The sequence below is a fragment of the Pezoporus flaviventris genome, unplaced genomic scaffold, assembly GCF_033815535.1.
Source record: "Pezoporus flaviventris isolate CSIRO_AGI_PZ_B2104156 unplaced genomic scaffold, CSIRO_AGI_Pfla_v1 ptg000066l, whole genome shotgun sequence".
Lineage (NCBI taxonomy): Eukaryota > Metazoa > Chordata > Aves > Psittaciformes > Psittacidae > Pezoporus > Pezoporus flaviventris.
Window position 1 is genome coordinate 10,664,786 of NW_026892614.1, and position 18,807 is coordinate 10,683,592.

At 38.7% G+C, this 18,807-nt stretch overlaps 1 protein-coding gene across 5 annotated transcripts in view; it reads right to left on the reverse strand.

Annotated features, from left to right (window-relative positions):
• Nucleotides 1-14,220, reverse strand: part of RYR2 (ryanodine receptor 2) — a 380,332-nt gene extending 366,112 nt beyond the window's left edge. For 3 of the 5 annotated variants that reach the window (XM_061471195.1, XM_061471194.1, XM_061471191.1), the window contains exon 1: nucleotides 13,807-14,219. In XM_061471195.1, the coding sequence (XP_061327179.1) occupies nucleotides 13,807-13,854 (48 nt within the window). In that variant the 5' untranslated portion in view covers nucleotides 13,855-14,219. Of the gene's footprint in view, nucleotides 1-13,806 lie in introns of all 5 variants that reach the window. The other 2 variants (XM_061471193.1, XM_061471190.1) reach the window with 1 other exon arrangement.
• Nucleotides 14,221-18,807: the final 4,587 nt, after the last annotated feature.

The following is an 18,807-nucleotide window of genomic DNA, read 5'->3' on the forward strand; positions in this document are numbered from 1 at the left end:
TATGGAAAATCCAGTAAGTATGAAGAAACACAGACTATTTCAGCAAGAAATAAGCTGGAAAAGGACCAAGTACCACAGTGCAAATCCTATGCAACCAAAACCTGATAGGAGATCTTTCCATTTAAGCCTTTCAGTTTTATTGTAAACCAGAAAGTGATAAAATTCAGAAAACTAGCAGACCTATTTTACTATTTACCTTCTGTCTACAATGTACCTGACAGTGTACATAAACTTTGCTATTTGACCACTGCCATAGTTGAGCAATACTACACATTGAGAGCTCAGTTCCATGAAGTGCTGATATTCCTAAAACAGGCTTAGTTAGGCTTGCAGACACCAAGTAAAAAAACAGAAAGAGCTTGAGATGTTTCAGAAACTTTGTGACAAGATAGCGTCTTACCTTGAAGTAACTGAATCATTCTTCAATAACTAAACACAAGCCATTGTACTCACCTAAAAGTAAAAGCTCCAAGACAGATTTCAAAGTCTTGTAATATAGACCAAGAATATTTTTATAAAAATATAAAAAGACACTAAAAGAGTAAAAGAAATAAATACAAAAGTGGTTTGCATGTATCAAGCACCTGAAAAGCAGTACTTCCCTACAGCATATATGACTAAGTAAATTAAACAGTACGGATAATCTCAAATCTAAATTAAAGCTGATGTAGGGTTCCATGGCTGGTCACAGCAAAAGCACACTGATAACACAAATTACAAATACTACTCTGAAAGTACAACATTTAGCTTCTTAACAAAGGCTTCAGGGAGACTTGCGGGGATGGGGGGGGTGAATAAAATCTGTCTTCTCAGGAAAGAGAAACATGTGACAGGTTATTACCTTTGATCTGGACAAGATGGTACATCTGTGTAGCAAAGTTGGAATAATTTACCAACAATACAATGTAAATGTGTGTGTTGCCTACTATCCTTCAAAATACTTTTCAACTAGTTGTGTAAAAGCCAGGTCACAGACTTTTAGTGCATAAGCAAGATAAATATTAATTGTGCTTAAAATGGCAGACAAGGATTTGCATCTGACATATACAGGTCACTATATACAACATTGAACAGTGCTATTAGTGTACAATCCAGCTCTAGTTAAAATCTAGAGGAGGCTTGACATTAACATCAGTGAGAACAGATCCAGACTTACAAAGCACATACGTAGTCATATAAAGACCCTTGCAGTCATGGACCAGTAAAACAATTCATAAAATGTTTAAGAGATGAAGAGTAGCTTATCCTACTATATATTATACTAAAAATAATTTATTTTCATTTGGATTGCAAAATAATTTAGGCAGTAGGTAAGAGAGATAGGTTTTCACTTGAAGCAGCCTTTGTAGTACAGAATTTGTTTTCAGGCCTCTGGCAAGATTAAAAAAAAAAAGAGAGAGATTTATCATAAGGTTTTTTTTCTGGTCGTTACTAATAAAATAACTCTTAACAACCTGTTATATCAACCTGCCTGTTTTATGTATTTCTTTCATTTAAGCTATTGATTCCTTAGGCAAGGAAAATTAAACCCAGCTAGGAATTTTGAAAGGAATGTAAGAATTTTCTTCAGCTGATTACTATTCAAAGGTATACAATAATGCTGCAAACCCATTTCACTCTGAGAACTCCTGGTTTCTCTGCCCCTTCCAATAAGATGCATCACTAGGGTACAACCACTAATAGCAAACTGTAACTTTCGATTAAGAACTTACTACAACAAAGTGCGCTTCCCAAGCTCTAGATGTGGTTCCATCTGTCAAACTGTAATTCTGTAACAGACACATATAATCATAAAAAAAACTCACTCGTCAACAGGAAGTCACATAGGTACATAAAGAAGTAATTTTGTCAGCATTCACACTCCCACACAGTTCACTACTCAAACTCGCTCCTCCAATGAATGTGTTCTGACCCATGTTAGTGTATTCTAAATGTTAGTAAATTAAAAAGTTAAGCAAGACCTTCCTATGTGAAGAGAAATGCAAATGCCATGCATAGAAACAAATCTCGCCCATCAAGTTCTGAAGGTTGAGCATTTCTCACACACTGCATTAACTGGATTACTTTACAGGATTACAGCTTCAGGAAACAGATACAGTAACTCACCCAGAGATTTTCTCAGAGTCAGCAGAAGGTACCTCTGTGCAGAGGGCCATGGTCTACATTCCTTAAGCCAAGCACAGAAAGGTGATTTACCAAGCCTGAGGGGCAAACCCCAAAACAAATTGGTTTGAAAGGGAAGAATATTGTCACTGGTGCTCTTTTATCTTTGCACCTGTCAAGTACAAAATAAATTGTAGAACTGGAAACAGAATTAAAAAAATTGGGGATAGAACAGAAAGTGTCCAATTCTGCTTCACTAAGAGATTTACAGCATAAGGAAAAAAGAAATTAAGAGACTTCAGCTGCAATTGCAGCTGACATACGAATTATAAACTACAGTTCAACTAGAAATCTCAAAATAAAAGACAGCAATAAATTACTTCTGACATAATCAGAATAAAGTGATGCCTGTAACATTATCAATAAAACATGTCAGTGCTGCAGCTGGATACACTTTTAAATCACATTAATTTTCAGCAGATTAAAACAGGTATGAAAATTCCTAATTCAGGAGAGAGGAAAAAAAAATACTCACATTCTCAGTTGGCTGTAGTCAATAAATAGGTGTAAACACTTCAATATTTAAAAATACACGTACACAGTTTTTACTGAATTGAGTCATACATTTCACCTAGAAAACAACGACTCTGTTCACCTTTAGGAACATGAAAATTTAATTATCACTACTTAATTGCTCATTTTTCTCCTCCCATGGAAAAGGAAAGTTTCTTTCTGTATTTAAATTCAGTTTTATTACACTTTCTATGCAAAAGCATCTGTTTTACTTTGGAGAAAAGCCATGCAACAAACTACACCTCTCAAGAGGCTGACAAAGCTCACCTATGAGGTCTGACATCCCTCCCTTCTGCATTTCATCCTTCCCTCTTTCTAGACAAATCCTGTTCATTTGAAATTATTCTGTAGTCCATGGAACTGAAGCTCGATGACCTTAGGCTTTTCAGAGGTCAAGCATGCCAAGGAAAAGGAAAAAGAAAATGAAGACATCGATACAAATGATGTGAAGAAATACATATTAGTTCTCATTATAACCTCTGTCCTACTTAGTAAACTTGATGTGGCAGTTTTAGTGCAAGTTCTTGTTCCAAAAGAGGAAAAAACTAAAAAAATCCTTGATCTTGCCCTTTGTCAGATCAAGAGAGATATTTTTAAAAAATAAATTAAAAAAAAAAAAAAGAAAGAAGTTCCAAATTTGAGAGCCCTTTTCAGGAAAACATGCTTCTACAAGTTAGAACGAATGCTTAAATTTGCAACTAAAGACAACAGCGGGATCTGCCACAGGCTTAGGTTGAAGCTCTGTCAAACTAAACCAGTAAGAACAATCAAACCCAGTACCAGAAGACAGGGATCTCAGTGGCTGTGACAACACAAAGGAAGAGTAAGAGCAATTAAACAAGAAGTTTTGGACTCTGAGACAAAAAGTCCAACCAACAGCTTCAAATGAACCAGCAGATAGCATACAGAACAATTACAATACTCTTCTTATATGAGCTACTGCTAACAGACTTCAGAAATGGACTTTGAGACATAATACCGCAAGTGATATTCTGAAACGATTCAAAAAATCCAACAGCATTTCTTCTAGAGAATTTCAGGAACCTTCTCACATCAAAACTGAATTTACAGGATCTTACTATGAGAACCCTGGTCAGCTCAAAACAGAGATCAGGCCTTCACTGATGGTTTGTTTTGCAATCATTCTTTTTTGGAAGCTTTAAGATTTAAAGTATCAAAAGTAGTAACTTTTGAAATTAATATTCACTACATTAGACATACTAAAAGTCATTAAAGCATAAATACTAACTGACATACCTGACCAAGCAGTCAATTTATTACGTCAAGACCTACTCATAAACATCTTAGTATGTGAATCATCATTAATTCACAAGCTTAACCTAAAGAAATCCAGTCAACAGTGATGGAACACCTGTCATTTGAGAGTTTTTTCTGATTTACCTATTTCATTCTGAGTATCTCCCTGTTGTATGGAAAAGGGGATATGCATTCCATCTCTCTTGTACTCAGAACAAGACTGCATAAATGCACATTATGCTCTATGCATTAGCTTTGCAAAATCTACTTCATAAACACACAGGAAATAGTAAAAAATATTAAGTCACCCGATTGATGCTTATTTTCAGTCTAACACTCAGTGTTAGAACCACACAGGGTTTTCATTACTGTTGTAGGGCTAAAGGATTCTTATGCATCTGTACAGGTATTTAAGTGGCTGCTGCCAACACTGGCACCAAATGCTTTATCAAAGACTGCTTCAGGATGAAGGTCATGGGTCTGTACAGAGAGGTTTAATCATCTAGCTTCCACTTAGCATGCATCTGCTAGGTCTAACAGAATAATTCCACTTTGCAACTAGAAAAATAAACACACCATAGGTTCTTTTTCAAAGGTTTATTAGCATGGCTGCATTCCTGACGTATTATGAGGATCAGTAACTAGTGAATTAATCCATCTATCCAGTAATTTACTGAGTCTTAGGCTGATCTACCCAATTACTTCAGCTTACTTTGAACACTCTTCAAATTCCATTCATTCCTTCACCTAAATTTCCATATATGGAATTCTACTTAGCTATCACAAGAATGGAAAATGCCCGTAAGACCAAGGAAAATTACCTGGCATAGTCAGCAAAGGAAGATACCTTCCTCTTTTCCCTTTCTCTTTTTACGAACCCCCAGGATGCATCCCACACAAAGCCCAGGCAGTCATTTTACCAGCGTTGCCTGGTTTGGAAGGAAGAAACATAGCTGCAAGAAACATATTTCTGGCTTGATGCTACTAATACAACTCCACTTTCTGGCAATTCCCTGGAAAATTCACAGGCAGCCAAGGAAATTACGTGTTTCCTCCTTCTATCATTCCTTTGAAGGAAGGATTTAAGCAAGGACATTCTTCAAATTCAGTGCACTCAGTTTTCACAGAGGTAGACAGGATCTGTCAGTGTTCAGCATTTGGTTCTTTCAGCTAATATCCATGAGGTATTATTTCCCACAGTCAAGCAAAAACCAATCAGCTAACACAAGTATGTTGTTATACAGCATGTTACTCTGAAATGCTCTGGAAAGCTGCCTCACAAAATATATCTATCTTGTCACTCCCATTCTGTGTTCCTACAGTGGTCAGAATATGAATAAAACCAAATAAAATCAAAAAGCCTATGCAGAAATTTCTTGAATGTTAAAAATTAACTGATCCATGCATCTTAGGAATGGTACCTTGTCAGCTTTTACTGAAGTCCCTCTTGGAAGTCTACTGATTGTTAGGTAACCTATTACATTTCCAGTTTTCTTCAAGAACATCGTAATTAACATGGAATTAACATTCCTGATTACGTTAAACATTAAAGCATGCCACAACACTGAAAGAGCTTACCCATCTTCTATTTAAAATTTAATGTAGCTGCTAGTGTGAATGGTCATATAAACCCATTAATATCACTGTAAAGCTGACCATTACAGCATTACATTTAAACAGAAAATGCAAGTGTAGAATAAGTTAATACAGCTCATGTTATGACACCTTACCTGTCACTTTACAAACAATAGGCTCATACATACTAGTTTGATTTTATTAAGGAATACTGAGAAGCCAGGCAAAGCTTCTACTAAATTATAGCACATGCCTCAAACATACATCTGTTCGAATCTGTAGCTGAGTAACAGATCAGGCTCTAGAAGTAGCAACCTATTTGAAGAGTTTAAACCCTTCACCTGACAAGTTAGTCCATCATTATTATGTAAAAAAGATGAAGAAAAGCACATTTTCTTTCATAAGTGGATACATAATTAGCTAATGAATCTCTTATTAACAAGGGAGCACAGCATAAAACTATGCTGCAGTAAAAGCAAATGGGATTTCCTGCTACTCTTTGTTAGGAAACTGGGGTAACCTTTTCTGTGATGAAGTTGAAGGCAGTGGCTGCCCTTAAGTTGCTGTATTTGCTACAACTAGAACAATGAAATACCACTGGTGTGTCCCTGGTGGGCACAGAATACTGCAGTAAGCTCTGTGTTGCTGTGGTTGCCTTTAAAAGGCTTAAACTGTTCTCTGAACCAGCTCCTTTATGCCTTTTCTCAATTCCTGAGACACATCAGGCAGCTTCTTCAAGAGGCCTCCTGTTCCCAGAGTGATACAGGCAACACAGCCACATGGCTTAAGTACCATACACTTGCAAAACACAGTATAGGTCTTCAGCAGAACACAGACTAGAGACAGAAAATTACACCAGGCTATTCTCACTTTGCTATTGGGAAAAATTCCAGGGTGTAACCGTGTCAATAATTCAAGTGTCTGCTCTCACTACTACCTGACCACCGTTAAGGTTTAAAATGGTATTTTCAGGGTGTCTGAAGGAAAAGCACCAGGATTCACATGTCAGCTTTCATTAAAAGAAGATTCATGACTCTGAAGTTTCTATTTGCCACATTTTATAAAAGTTTCTATTAAAGTTTTTTCATGTACATAAGAAAAAGCACTGACAAGTCACTAGGACTAACCTGGCATTTACTTCCAGCCATCTTACTGATTTGGGGTTGGGTGTTTTTTTGTTTTTTTTTTTCACTAGTTCTTCAGGAAAATCATACCCTCTTCCTCCTACTTCAGGATAATATATTACTTCAAGAATTCATTTTATGAATTCAAGTACATACTAACAAAGGAAAAGTTAAACCAAATTAAATAGCTATCTGTATAATGCATAAGCATGAACTTGGAGCAAACATATGAAAATTAGGGTGCTCAGATTATGTACTTCATTATCTACTGCCTCTACTCTACACTCAATGTTTAGCATAAAATTCAAAGCAAGTAGCTCTATCAAGGCAGAACTCAGCTTCTGGTAGTTTTATATGTCAATAAGAAGTTTCTACTTTACAGAACTTTCTTCTCGAAAGAGGAGACCACTTTTTTCCAGAGATGAACTCTAGAATGGTGGTAGCAGGAAAACATTACCCACGCAACCTTAGAAATTACCTGAGAATTTATTTTTTCTGAGGAACCATGCACTTGCAATCAATAGCAAAATTGTTGATGATGGATAGAAAAGCAAGAGTCTCAATATAAAATATAAACAGAAAACTGCAGTAATTTTATTTTTACATTAAGGACCATGAAAGTTACTAACTCATCTCAAAAAAATCAGTCAGCTTAATTTCCCAGTAGTGATGCACTAAGGGATTCATCACATAAGCCATACAGAAAATCTCCTAGCAGCATCCTAGCTAGAAGCAATTCCAACCAGAAGACTGAATCTTTCCATAGAGTTTGTAGTAGTTTTCAGAAACAAACCTACATTTACACAGGAAAAACTATTATGTGCACATTTCTAGCCATCCTGCCCATAAAAAAAAAAAGTCTGGATACGAAATCCTGGTTACACCAAAATCAGTAGTTCTATTTTCATAGAGCTCACTTTCACTCATAAGACCTTGAGTAGCACTTGAGAGCAGTGACCACGAGAACCATTGAAACTGACATACACAAAACCCAAATATTTTTTAAAACTGGTGCTATAAAAAAATACTTTGTTCATGTGACTAATGCATTGATTTTGGCTATTCTTATCAACAATATATAGCAGAGCTCCTTTCTATGCCACTTCCATATAGCATTTGCAAGTAGGTATTTGGTAATGAGTAAAGAGTTATTTCTCCTTTTGTCCACAAATTAAAAAAAAAAAAAATATATAGAAAATATATTGCTGACTTCTTCCATCAGTCACAATTAAAATGGCAACAACCACATTAAGGGAAAGTTAAAATTCTTTCATTCACCTGCTAAAATGTGTTAATGTCACAGTTCAAAGGTTATTTGTGTACTAGTGCCATGACACACAACAAAACAAATTTATGTGCCTCAAGTTTTATTAGGAAGTATAGGAACACATATGCAGTTTCTGAATATTCTTTTGTCACCCACATAAAGCCAAGTCTACTTTTTGAGTCAATGCAGGAAATTTAAACAAAAGCCTACATGTAATTCAGAAAATAAAACCAAATCTAAAGTTTTAACATGAAGCACCCATAAGTATAAAAATCAGCAGAAAAAGATATCTGTATTTTCAAGCTAATTTGTGCATTTCCTAGATGCAGCTCACTGTCAGTATTTCCATACAGTTTCCAATCTCTTCCCTTGCTTCAAGGAAATACTTTAACACATCACTATCCCTGCGCAAAAAAAAAAAAAAAAACAAACAGCTTTACTTTCCTGATTTATAATCATCTCATGCACTTTCTACACAGCTACAGAAGAGGAAAACCACCTTTACAATAAGCCTGTAATAATACAGCATCCAGAGAAGTGAAAAGCAGTCACAGTTCTTGAGATTATTCTAAATCTTGGGTCAGAAATTAACTGGAATTCTCTCTTTACAGTCTGTGCACAGCTTAAGTTCCTGCAATAGATTTGCCACAGGCCTTCACAATACTAAAGAGCATCATGCATCAAAACATCTTCAGACACTGAAAGGAAAAACAGCTCTGTCTCTCAGAATATTAGTCAGCCAACTCAGGGCTAGCAAGAAACTTCCCTGGTGGACCAACTATTTGCTACAGATCTTCCTCAGTCTCCTTCTCACGCATCAGATAAAGACAACTTCCAGATGCAGAACACTGGACAAGATAGTGCATACGCTAGACAACTGATTTTATCCAGTAATATAATTTAAATGGTGGTATAAAATGTTTGTCAAACAATTTCAGAATAATATATATATATAAAATGTTCTCATGTAATTCCCATAAAAGAAATGAACTACACGTCCTAGCTAAAACCCACTCACTACAAACAGCCTGTCCAGCTGAATTCCAAAATAGAATTTGAGATCATATTCAGTATCTGTACTGCAGTGCAGTGCCTTAGAGAGGAAGGTACAAATGCTGCAATCTCAGCCACACCATCCCTCACATGAGCTCTTGAACAGTGGTCTCTTGTGCCAGTCCCTGGTGAATCTTCAGAAGTCACATACTGACAGGTACAAAAATTACTTTTTAAAACAAACAAAGGCCAGCCAGAGTGGTTTTGCAGCATTCTTCCCTTCTAAAATTACTCCTAATATCCAAGATTGCTTTTGAGCATTTTCTTGAGTGCGCTCTGGCAGCTGCATTGCTTGATGATTGCAGCTACCGGACTAACCTATTTTGATAAAGCCCTTTAAAGATAAGCAGCATATGGGTAGCATCAAGGGATTTTTTTAAAAAAAAAAAAAACAAAAAAAAACCCACAAAACCAAAAACACCACCCAAAAAAAAAAACCCCACCCTATTTATTTCATGGAGAGTTCACATAATAATTATGTGTAGTTACTCTTTTAATAATAGTCTTCAGATCTTGTTTTTCCAGGTTCTTTTTGTGTCTAATTCTACAGAATCTTCATTCAGGGTGGCATCTAAGCTTATGATTTTTAGTCAGATTTAAAGTGACATTCACTGCTTAAATGCTGCCATAACAAGGAATACCTGAAACAGAAGTTACTCTGGAGTTACAGAATACCTGCCCTTGAAATGTGACCACAGTACATCCTTCAGATGTAATTTCAGAAGGAAGAACAAATTCTCTGCTATAAACTCCATTCTTTTATTAGCTGAAGTATTAAATCCCAGCACTGAGTAAATAAAAATCTTTTGCATGTCAAACAGGAAACCTAAATAATGCTAAACTTCATTTGAAAGTACTCTTCCAATGTTGGAAAGTATCCTTACACTTTTCTGACAGTCACACTCAATTAAGTCCATGTAAAAAATAAGCCATCACAGAATATGTTCAAACAAGCAAAGATCCTATTTTACTGTGAGTTGATAATTAAACAGATTGGGGTGGAGGGGGGATGGAAGTAAAAAAAGCATTGGAAAAGAGCACACAGTGGAACATCAGCATTTCAATGGGAAAAGATGAAGATGACTCCAACGACCTGAGGAAAATGTGCTGCTCACACTGTTTCTGATTTCCGACAGGCATGGTAGTCTTCACTGTCTCAGAGGACAGTGAGAAAGACCATAACCCTGTCGGCCTTACTTTAGTGTTCCCTGGTGGTGTCTTTTACCATAAGCACCTAAAACACAACATGCCTCTAATTTAAGAAACTCCACAAAACCATGCATCCTGGCATCAGGAACATCCCAAGATCAAAGAGCCAAATTATACATTCCTCAATACTTTTAGGTACATATTGCTCCCAAAATTCAGGACAGCTTTAGCCAATATAATGAATATTCCTAAGTTGTACTCTGTTGAAACACTGCAATTTTTTTAACCCTATCATTAGCTTACCACCCCACTCTGCATGAAGGATTTCCCTTATGGGGGTGCTACACCACAAATACCAGTCCTTTCATGTGTGCATTATGGAAGGCACCTGTGCACAGAGGCAAAAACATTTTCTGTTCTCTGGTGGAGCTCTGAATTATTTTCACTTTGGTCAAATTTACATTGTAAAGAAAAAAAAAAAAAAAACACAACAAACCAAACCAAAACTAGGGGTGGAAAAATAAACAAACAAAAAAAGAAATCCACATAAAAAACAAAACATCCAAACAAAGAAAAAAGCAGGTAATTTCCCTTTTAACTATAAATGGCTTAGATTCTTGAACATAAAGACTAAACAATGAAAGCTTATTTTGTACACATCTTCCTCCTCCTAAAGCTTATTTTGTACACATCTTTCTCCTCCTAAAGCAAAAAAAGTCTTCTACAGGGAAGAAGTCCTTCCCAGACACATAATTAAAACACACAAGAGCAGAATACTCACTCATCTTGCACAGCATGTATGCATTCAATGGGAGAAGTCAGGAGAATGTATATCCAAGACTAAAAAAGGCTACACATAACACAAGGTCATCTCTACCTGGAGTAATCAACAAAGTAATGCAAGAGACCCCTGCCTGTGGAGAAACATGTAATTCACAGGGCAGTTTCCCTGAGGAGAGATGCACAGAGCTGAATTCCAGTCTGTCCAGATTTATCTCAAACTGTTAAAGGACTGATGCTTCCAGAAATCCAAGGAATTAACAGGTTACATCCACTTCTCAGAAGTAACGCATCAAACTCAAGTTGTTCCCAAAAGAAACAGAAATCCAGCCTAGCAGCAACATTTGTAGGAGGAAATGCAGGATGCCACCTTAGCAAAAAATAAGAATAAAATAAAAGCAGCAAACGAGGAAAGGGAATCATCAGGCAAATAGGAATGTGTGAAAAGGAAAGTGAAAAGAAATTAACAACATACAGATGGCAAATACAAACTCCATTTAGTAGCTTAATAAAAAAAAATTAAAAAAGGATTTTTTTTAATCAAATAACATTTCATGGCTCTCTAAATATTTGATATAATATACAGTGTTTACATTCCAGGGTAAACTGTAAAGATGCTACAGTAATTTTGAAACATCAGAAAGAGAACCTGCCAATTTAGCAAGTTTATCAGGTCCTACCAAAAGGAGAAAATATGAAGAGCATTGTTTACAAGTAGTAGGCCTACGGATGTCATCATTCAGGTACTGAAAGCACAGAAGCCTTTTTGCTTGCATAAGCTGGAAAAGTTCTATTTTATCTATTGAGCCATTTATGAATCTGCCTGTCCCCAATTACTGTTTTAAAAATAAATAACTAAAAAAAGAAACTGCAGCAATTCCCAGGTAATACACAATTTCTAGTGCTTTCTATCAATGCCATTTGGAGAGTTACGCACATCTAATGGCTTTAGAGAATACTAATTCAAGCTTTCTAAGAATAAACAGAAAGAAGAATACATCAAGAATGTGTCTTAAAGCAACTGACTTCTCCAAGTACTGTTCATAACTTTGTCATAGTGGAAGGAAAAGAGGAGTAAAAAAATCACTACTTATATCTACTAGAGCTCAGAGATTCAAAACTTCACATGAGAAGGGCATTTGTCAGGCTTCTTTTTAGTTTTTATGTTTTCAATTTTTATTTTTACAAAGAACACCTCTGCCATGCCTCAGTTTACCACGTTCAAGGTCATTTTACCACCAGTACAACATTCTAAGAATTATTTTAATCATTGTCCAAGGCTGGGTTTGCCAAATCTCTATTAAGCCTGACGCACATTATCAGGAGTGCTGCTTTACGTAACATGCTGCTGCTGTCAGGTGCTGTAGTTTAACATCACTGTATATGTGCTGAGCAGTATTAGCATGCTCACTGCTTCCTTTCCCTATTAAGTATTCAGATAACAGTCCTTCCATGAGCTAAGCTTAACATCCAAACCTGCAGTAAGACTGTCATTCCAAAAAAGGTTTACTAGAGAGAAGTACTAATAATAAAACTGTCGTAAATTGAGATGACCAATTATCTTTCAGGTAAGTATTCTTCTGTTACGTGTCTTTAGGTGTTAGGACAATGTTACAATAGAAGTGACATAACACTAAGAGGAAAAAAAAGTTGACAATCTTCACGACAGTGTTGCATAACAGCTGTATGCCCTGTAAAACCAGATTTCCTAAGAATTCTCAAACGAACAAAAAAATAATAGGATGTATATCTATTCTTTTAAGAGTCCTAGTTGAAATAAACATAAGATGACCAAGATCCAGGATTCACAATGCTGCAAACAGCAAATGAATATGCTGCACACACACTATGTGGCTTGCTTTCCTCTCCTTTTTAAATGCATTTTCTTACAAGACATTGATGATGAACGTTTTCTGAATCAGAGTAAATATAAAAGGGAGCTAAGCTTTACCCTACAGTCCCAGCAGGTTTCGGTCTACTTATCAAACATCTCAGCAATTTTCCTTAAACTGTGACAGGGCTGTGTACACCATTTAGATATGTCCATCTGCAAAACTTGCTGGGATTGTGCATATACACAGCACTGGGGAGATGGCCCATAAGGTAAATAAAAGTATTACTTGAAGAAAAATAATCCAGATAAGCATAAAATGCAGCAGTCTTGATGTATTAATTAAACTGAGGGAAGAAATGCTCTAGCGCCTTACCACGCTTTGGACTGAAGGAAACAGAAGTAAAGAAAGGATGCACACACCAAAAAGCCCGTATTAGTGTGTGCTAAGGCAGGAGAACGCCTGCAAGTTAGTGGGAATCTTGGCGGGCAGGCGATGGGGGGGGAGAAGGGATCTCTCTTTTTCTTTTTTTTTCCTGGTAATTCTATTTCTGCACAAGGAGTGCGACTGCAGCTTTTAAGCTGGGGAGGGCTGCTTGGTTGGTATCCGCAGTACGAGACCACATCGGCGGGCGCGAAGGGAAGCGAAGCCAGCGCGGAGAGGCACTTGCAGGGAGACGGCGGGTCCCTGTTGCCCGCACCTCGCCCTGCCCTGGCCGCCCCGCCGCCCGCATCAGCACCCCCCGCTTACCCAGGAATAACCAGCACAGCCAGCGGTTCGTATCGCCCCCCGGCTCGCGGGTACAGGGGCACACGCTGCCAGGTGGAGAGGAAAAGGGCCGGAGCTCCAGAGCCCCTCCTGAGGAGCCCCCTGGGGCGGAGGGGCAAAGCGTTGCTGCCTCCCGCTGCCCCGCACACCCACCCCCGCGCGGGCCAGAGCCCCCTCCCCTAAGCACGGACCCTCGGTGCCCGCCGACCCACAGCCCCCCTCAAGGCACGGTCCGGGCGTCGTCCCCCGCAGCCCCCCGCCCGCACGGCCCCAGCTCCCTGCCCCATGCCAGCTTGGAGGTGGGGAAGGCAAACCCGGCGCTTACAGTTCGCAGGAACTGGATCTCGTCCTCGCCCTCACCCCCCTCAGCCATGGCTCTCCTTCTCTCTCCTCCCGAGCGGGGCTCTCGGTGCTCGGGCGGGCGGCGGCGGCAGTCGCTCCTCGCGGGGAGGCGGCGGCAGGAGGCTCACGGCCGCACCGGGCCAGGGCAAGTGCGAGAGCGACAAAGCCGGCAGCCCCAGCCCGGCTCTTGGTGCGAGCGAGGAGCGAGTGCCCCTGTGCCTGCAGCAGGTTGACAGCTCTGCCCAGCCACCTCGCTGCCACTGCCGGCCACGGGAGGAGGGGGATGCGATTAACCGGAGGAGGAGGGGGAGGCGGAGCTCCCCGGCCCTCCCGCTGCTGCAGGTGATCCGCAGCCCGCGCCCGCCGCACGCCAAACCCGCCGCCTAGCGCCCCTTGCTGGCTGCGCGGCGGAGAGGCTGCTGACGGCTCCGCCGCCGCTGCCGCTGCGGAGGGCTCGCTTCAGGGGCTGCCTCAGGCGCTCGCCTCGCCTCAGGGGTTGGCCCGGCCCGGGGTGGGGTCATTGGTACCTCACACGGCTCGGGGCCTGCGTCTGCCTGAGCTCCGCCGAGAGCTGCGGGGCAGGCCGGCGCTCTGTGTGGCTGGGCAGGTCTGTCCCTCCGGAGTGAGGCGTGATGTGCCGCACTGAGAGGTACTTCAGGAGAGGGAGCGTTTAAACGGCTTTGTGCGGGTTTTTCTGCAGTCGACTGTACTGATGAGGAGGTGGAAGGTACAACACCGAGTGTTGGCCTCTAACCATCATCTGAGTGAGTTTAATGCAGGACGAATGAAAGGCTTTAAAATGTAACGGACTTGAAGGATAGCTACATGCGTTTACCGTGGGGTAAAGCAGAGGGTTGCCATGGAACGTGTCATCTCCCATGAGCATTCCTGCAGAGCATACCTTGTGAAGGACACATTAGTTCTGGCAGTGAGGAAACTAGGCCTCAGGCAGAAAGAAGTTCGGCAACCCATAAAGGCTGCAGGACACATAACATCAACAGCACTCTGAAATAAATACATAGCGGAGGGGCTTTGCTAATATGATGCAATGGTCACGAGGCGAGGACAACAGAGTATCTCACAAGATAGTAAAATTAACGTTGGATCATTGACAGTAATGTGTGAGGGATGTGTGATGGCAAAAGGCAAAAAAGTAAATGTAATGAAAACCAATAAACATAAGGAAATCACAATAATTTTGGTAGTGTGTGGCTAGCATAACAGGAGACATGGTGTTTCTTGAGAAGCCATACCCATAATCTGTAACTTCACACTGTTCAAGGACATCATAAAAAAATAATATCAAACACTTCTGAGATTTTATCATTACTTCCAGCAGTAGAAAACCTGTTCTTACAGATTGCAAGAGCATCCAAGTGATGTATAAGTATGTAATACAGAGGTTCTACAGATGAATTCCCGAGTTATGACAACTTGAGCAATTCCTTTATAATTTCCTGGGTTTGGTTACTGCTGACTTCAAGAGATTTTTACCTCTCAAACTTCATCCTGACTGAAAATACTTTTTTCCTAAGTATGATAAAACAGTGAAAGACAATCTTTTTCATACTGTTTCAATATTCAAACCTCTTAAGATCTCTTCCTCCAAATTATTTCTCAATAGACCCCATGATAAACCCCTATCATGTGGAAAGTTCTGTGTTTGGACAACTTAAAAAAGGTTTCATGAAGGTGCACTGAACAAATACAATTGCACTTTATCCTACTTACAGAACTAAGTTCCAACACAATGATTCACATGAAATTACAGGGCCAAGGTCTGGCTAATTCTATAGAACATCCAGGATACTGTACATCTTATTTTGAAGGTGGATAGTAGATTAGATGCTTTACTTGTGTGTAAGGCAAGGACATTATAAAGAAAGAAAAAACCCTATAAATAGTCAACTATAACATCAGTGGCAGAAACATTTTGTACCGTTTTCTGTACAACATTATGACATAATGAAAGTCATTCCAAAAACCGTGGAACTGATGATACCTGGTTTCTTACAGATTTGGGGCCCATAATTACATTCCATGGTGTTTAGCAAGATGCAAACTCCATCTGAAGCTTCTCCATGCTAGGACACTCATATTTCTCTAACATGCAGATTTGTGGATGTCTAATATGAGTGAACCGTATGATGCGTTTTTTTGGACAGCAGATAATACTCTGGTGTTTTTTTTCTCCCACGTTATGTGATCTGCTGCTTACCATGTGCTGTTCCTTTTGTTGCCTTGTTCTTGGTATGTTCTTAAAATCCCTTTTGAAATCGGCCCATCTCCATGCACATTTTTAGCTGTCACTGTGACAGCTACTGAGTGCATTTTGCATTTGGACAGCGAGGGCTTCTTTCTCCCACAGCCCTAGTTTATCAAGGCAGGAGCACTGAGGATCCATAATATACCTTTAACAATTTTTACCACAAAAAGGTATTTTTCTTGGTGATTCAGAGGCAGTACAGCAGCACCAGTGTGACAATAACGCTGAAGGACACCAGCAGGATTCTGAGCTAACCATGAATTGAAACTATTATAAGTATTTTAGAATTTCATAAATTTTATTCACCTGAATTAGGAAAAAATATGATGCTAGGAGAAGATGCATAGGTATGTTTGTATGCATACACTCAAAGGAATAACCTATGTAAGCCAAATAACGTTTGCTGTCTTTTATAATAATAATATTGTGAACCGACAGTATTCAAGTAACATGAAGGGAACTCCCAGGTGTTTCTTTGTTTTCATCTACCAGAATATACTACCATACTATTTTTTTCTTAGAAGCAGACAATGAGATACTGGCAATTGGAATTAAATGAGGCAGATACTACCCTTTCTTTCTCACGTTGCTCTTTCTTACAGCATGTCAGATTTTTTTAGCCAGATATCAGTCTTGGAAACATGTTATTCCAAATGGTATAAAACTGGAGAGACTGCATCTCTTACCATATGTCACAAATCAACACCACTGTGGTCAATGAAATGAAAACAGTGTAAAATCTATGCTAGTTTAGGCCCCAACTGTGACTTATAAAAAACAATAAAATTAGTAGACCCAATTCCACAGTGAATTTAAAATGAGATTTTATTGCAGATTAGCAGTTTAAGAAAGCATAATTATACCTAAGACCACGTAGTTATGTGCTTATCATGATCACCCAGACTTCAGTAATATACTGCATTTTTGTTAGTTAGTGCTTATCCTGAGCACATAAAATACAGTATAAATGTTAGTTGCATGTCTGTTATTAAGTATATGCTCTATACTCTATATATAGCATGTAAACAAGAATTTACATAGAAACACAGTGCTAGAATAAAATTCAGACAGTGAAGATTTTCTTCTAAGAACTTTGGTTTGAAGCAAAGCAAAAGCAAGCCCATTATATCTTGCTTAATTACAGGAAAAGTCTTCCAAAAAAATTACATTTTGCATTTGGACATACACAGTCATTTTCTAAGACCTCCTGTGTCACTTCGCCTTCTGTTGTCAGCTGCAGCTACTGAGCTCGTGCCTAAATGTAGTCTGGAACATGAATGTGGCAAAGTCTGGAAATGTACGCTTCTCACCCTTTCTCACCCTAGACAAGAAGCTGCCACTATGTGAAGTATCCTTCCTGGCAAAGCTCAAAGCTTTTAATTTCTCTCTTCATTGTTGTGTATGGGATTATTAACATTAACAAGGAGCTATGGATCTTGTGGTTTAGATTTGGGGGATTAATAATTTGCTTAGGTTTTTATGTTCCTGTCTCCTTGGAGTCTTTATTGCTCTATTAATCTTTTTCTAATGTCGTTTCTGATCACTGAAAGCTATTGGGTGGCAAAAACCCAGAAGAAAATACATTTTGAAGGCATTTACTCTTTTTTTTTTTCCTTTTGGTCTGTTTAGGGGCATTAATATGTTTCTAAATATTGTTGATATACATTTAAAAAAGCACATGAAATACCATCCTCAAAACAGAATTCCCTGGTTTCCTAGGTCTTGTAAAGGTTATGTCATAATGTAACTGTATACTAGTACTATATAGTAATGACATACATATAGGGATATATCCAGCTCTCTTGCTTTTGTTGACAAATGGAGATGTGTTAGTGCTTTCTTCAGCTTGTCCTTGCCAGTGTAATTCCGTCTGTGTTTAGCCAGTTATAAAGAAGCAATAAGAAGGTAATTCTAATGTTATTAATAAATTATGTTAACAGAGTAGCAAGTAGTTGAAGATAAAGGGTTTTTCAAGGTGTTTTGAAATCTTTTCAAGCATCTAGATATTTGGTGTTGCTGATTTATTCTGTATGAGTTAATATCTGAGGACCTAAACAACTCACTGGAACAAAGAGGAAATCTCTCCTTCTTATTAATATCCCACAACCTGCTGTATAGTTTTCCAGTAAAGACCTACATAACATTACAAAACCAGGAAAATTTCATCCCCATCCCTATAATGTCAGTTTCTGATACGAAGTCGAGTTGCATGATACTAAACAAGTCTAGTCATGTTTCTGAAGAAACAAGCAGTTTTCTGGCAGAAATTTTAGTGGCCAAAGTGCTATGCTGTAACTCAGGGAATGCAAATAATCGTTTGAGAAGGCATTTTTGTCATGCTTTCATTTACACCAAATGAAATTTCAGTGGTACAGCAGACTTGCATTTTGTTCTGAGGAAATAAAGAACAGGTTCTTTCATGGCTGCTGAGACAGCCAATTGTATGCAAGGGAAAGGAGGATGAGGGTAGGCAGCACAAACACTGGGAACAGCATGAAATTTCTTCTAGGAGAAATTGAACTCTGCGTTTACAGATACTAATCAGATACTAGATACCAAAGGTGGAAGTTGTTGGCAGTTTCTGGAGTAACCAATAATTCTAGTGTCTTCAGAGAAAACAAAAACAATATTGCTTCTACAGGAAAATATTTGCATTGTTTAAAATAATTATAAATTAGTGAGAAAAGAAACAGGTAATCATCACAAAACTCAGTTGGA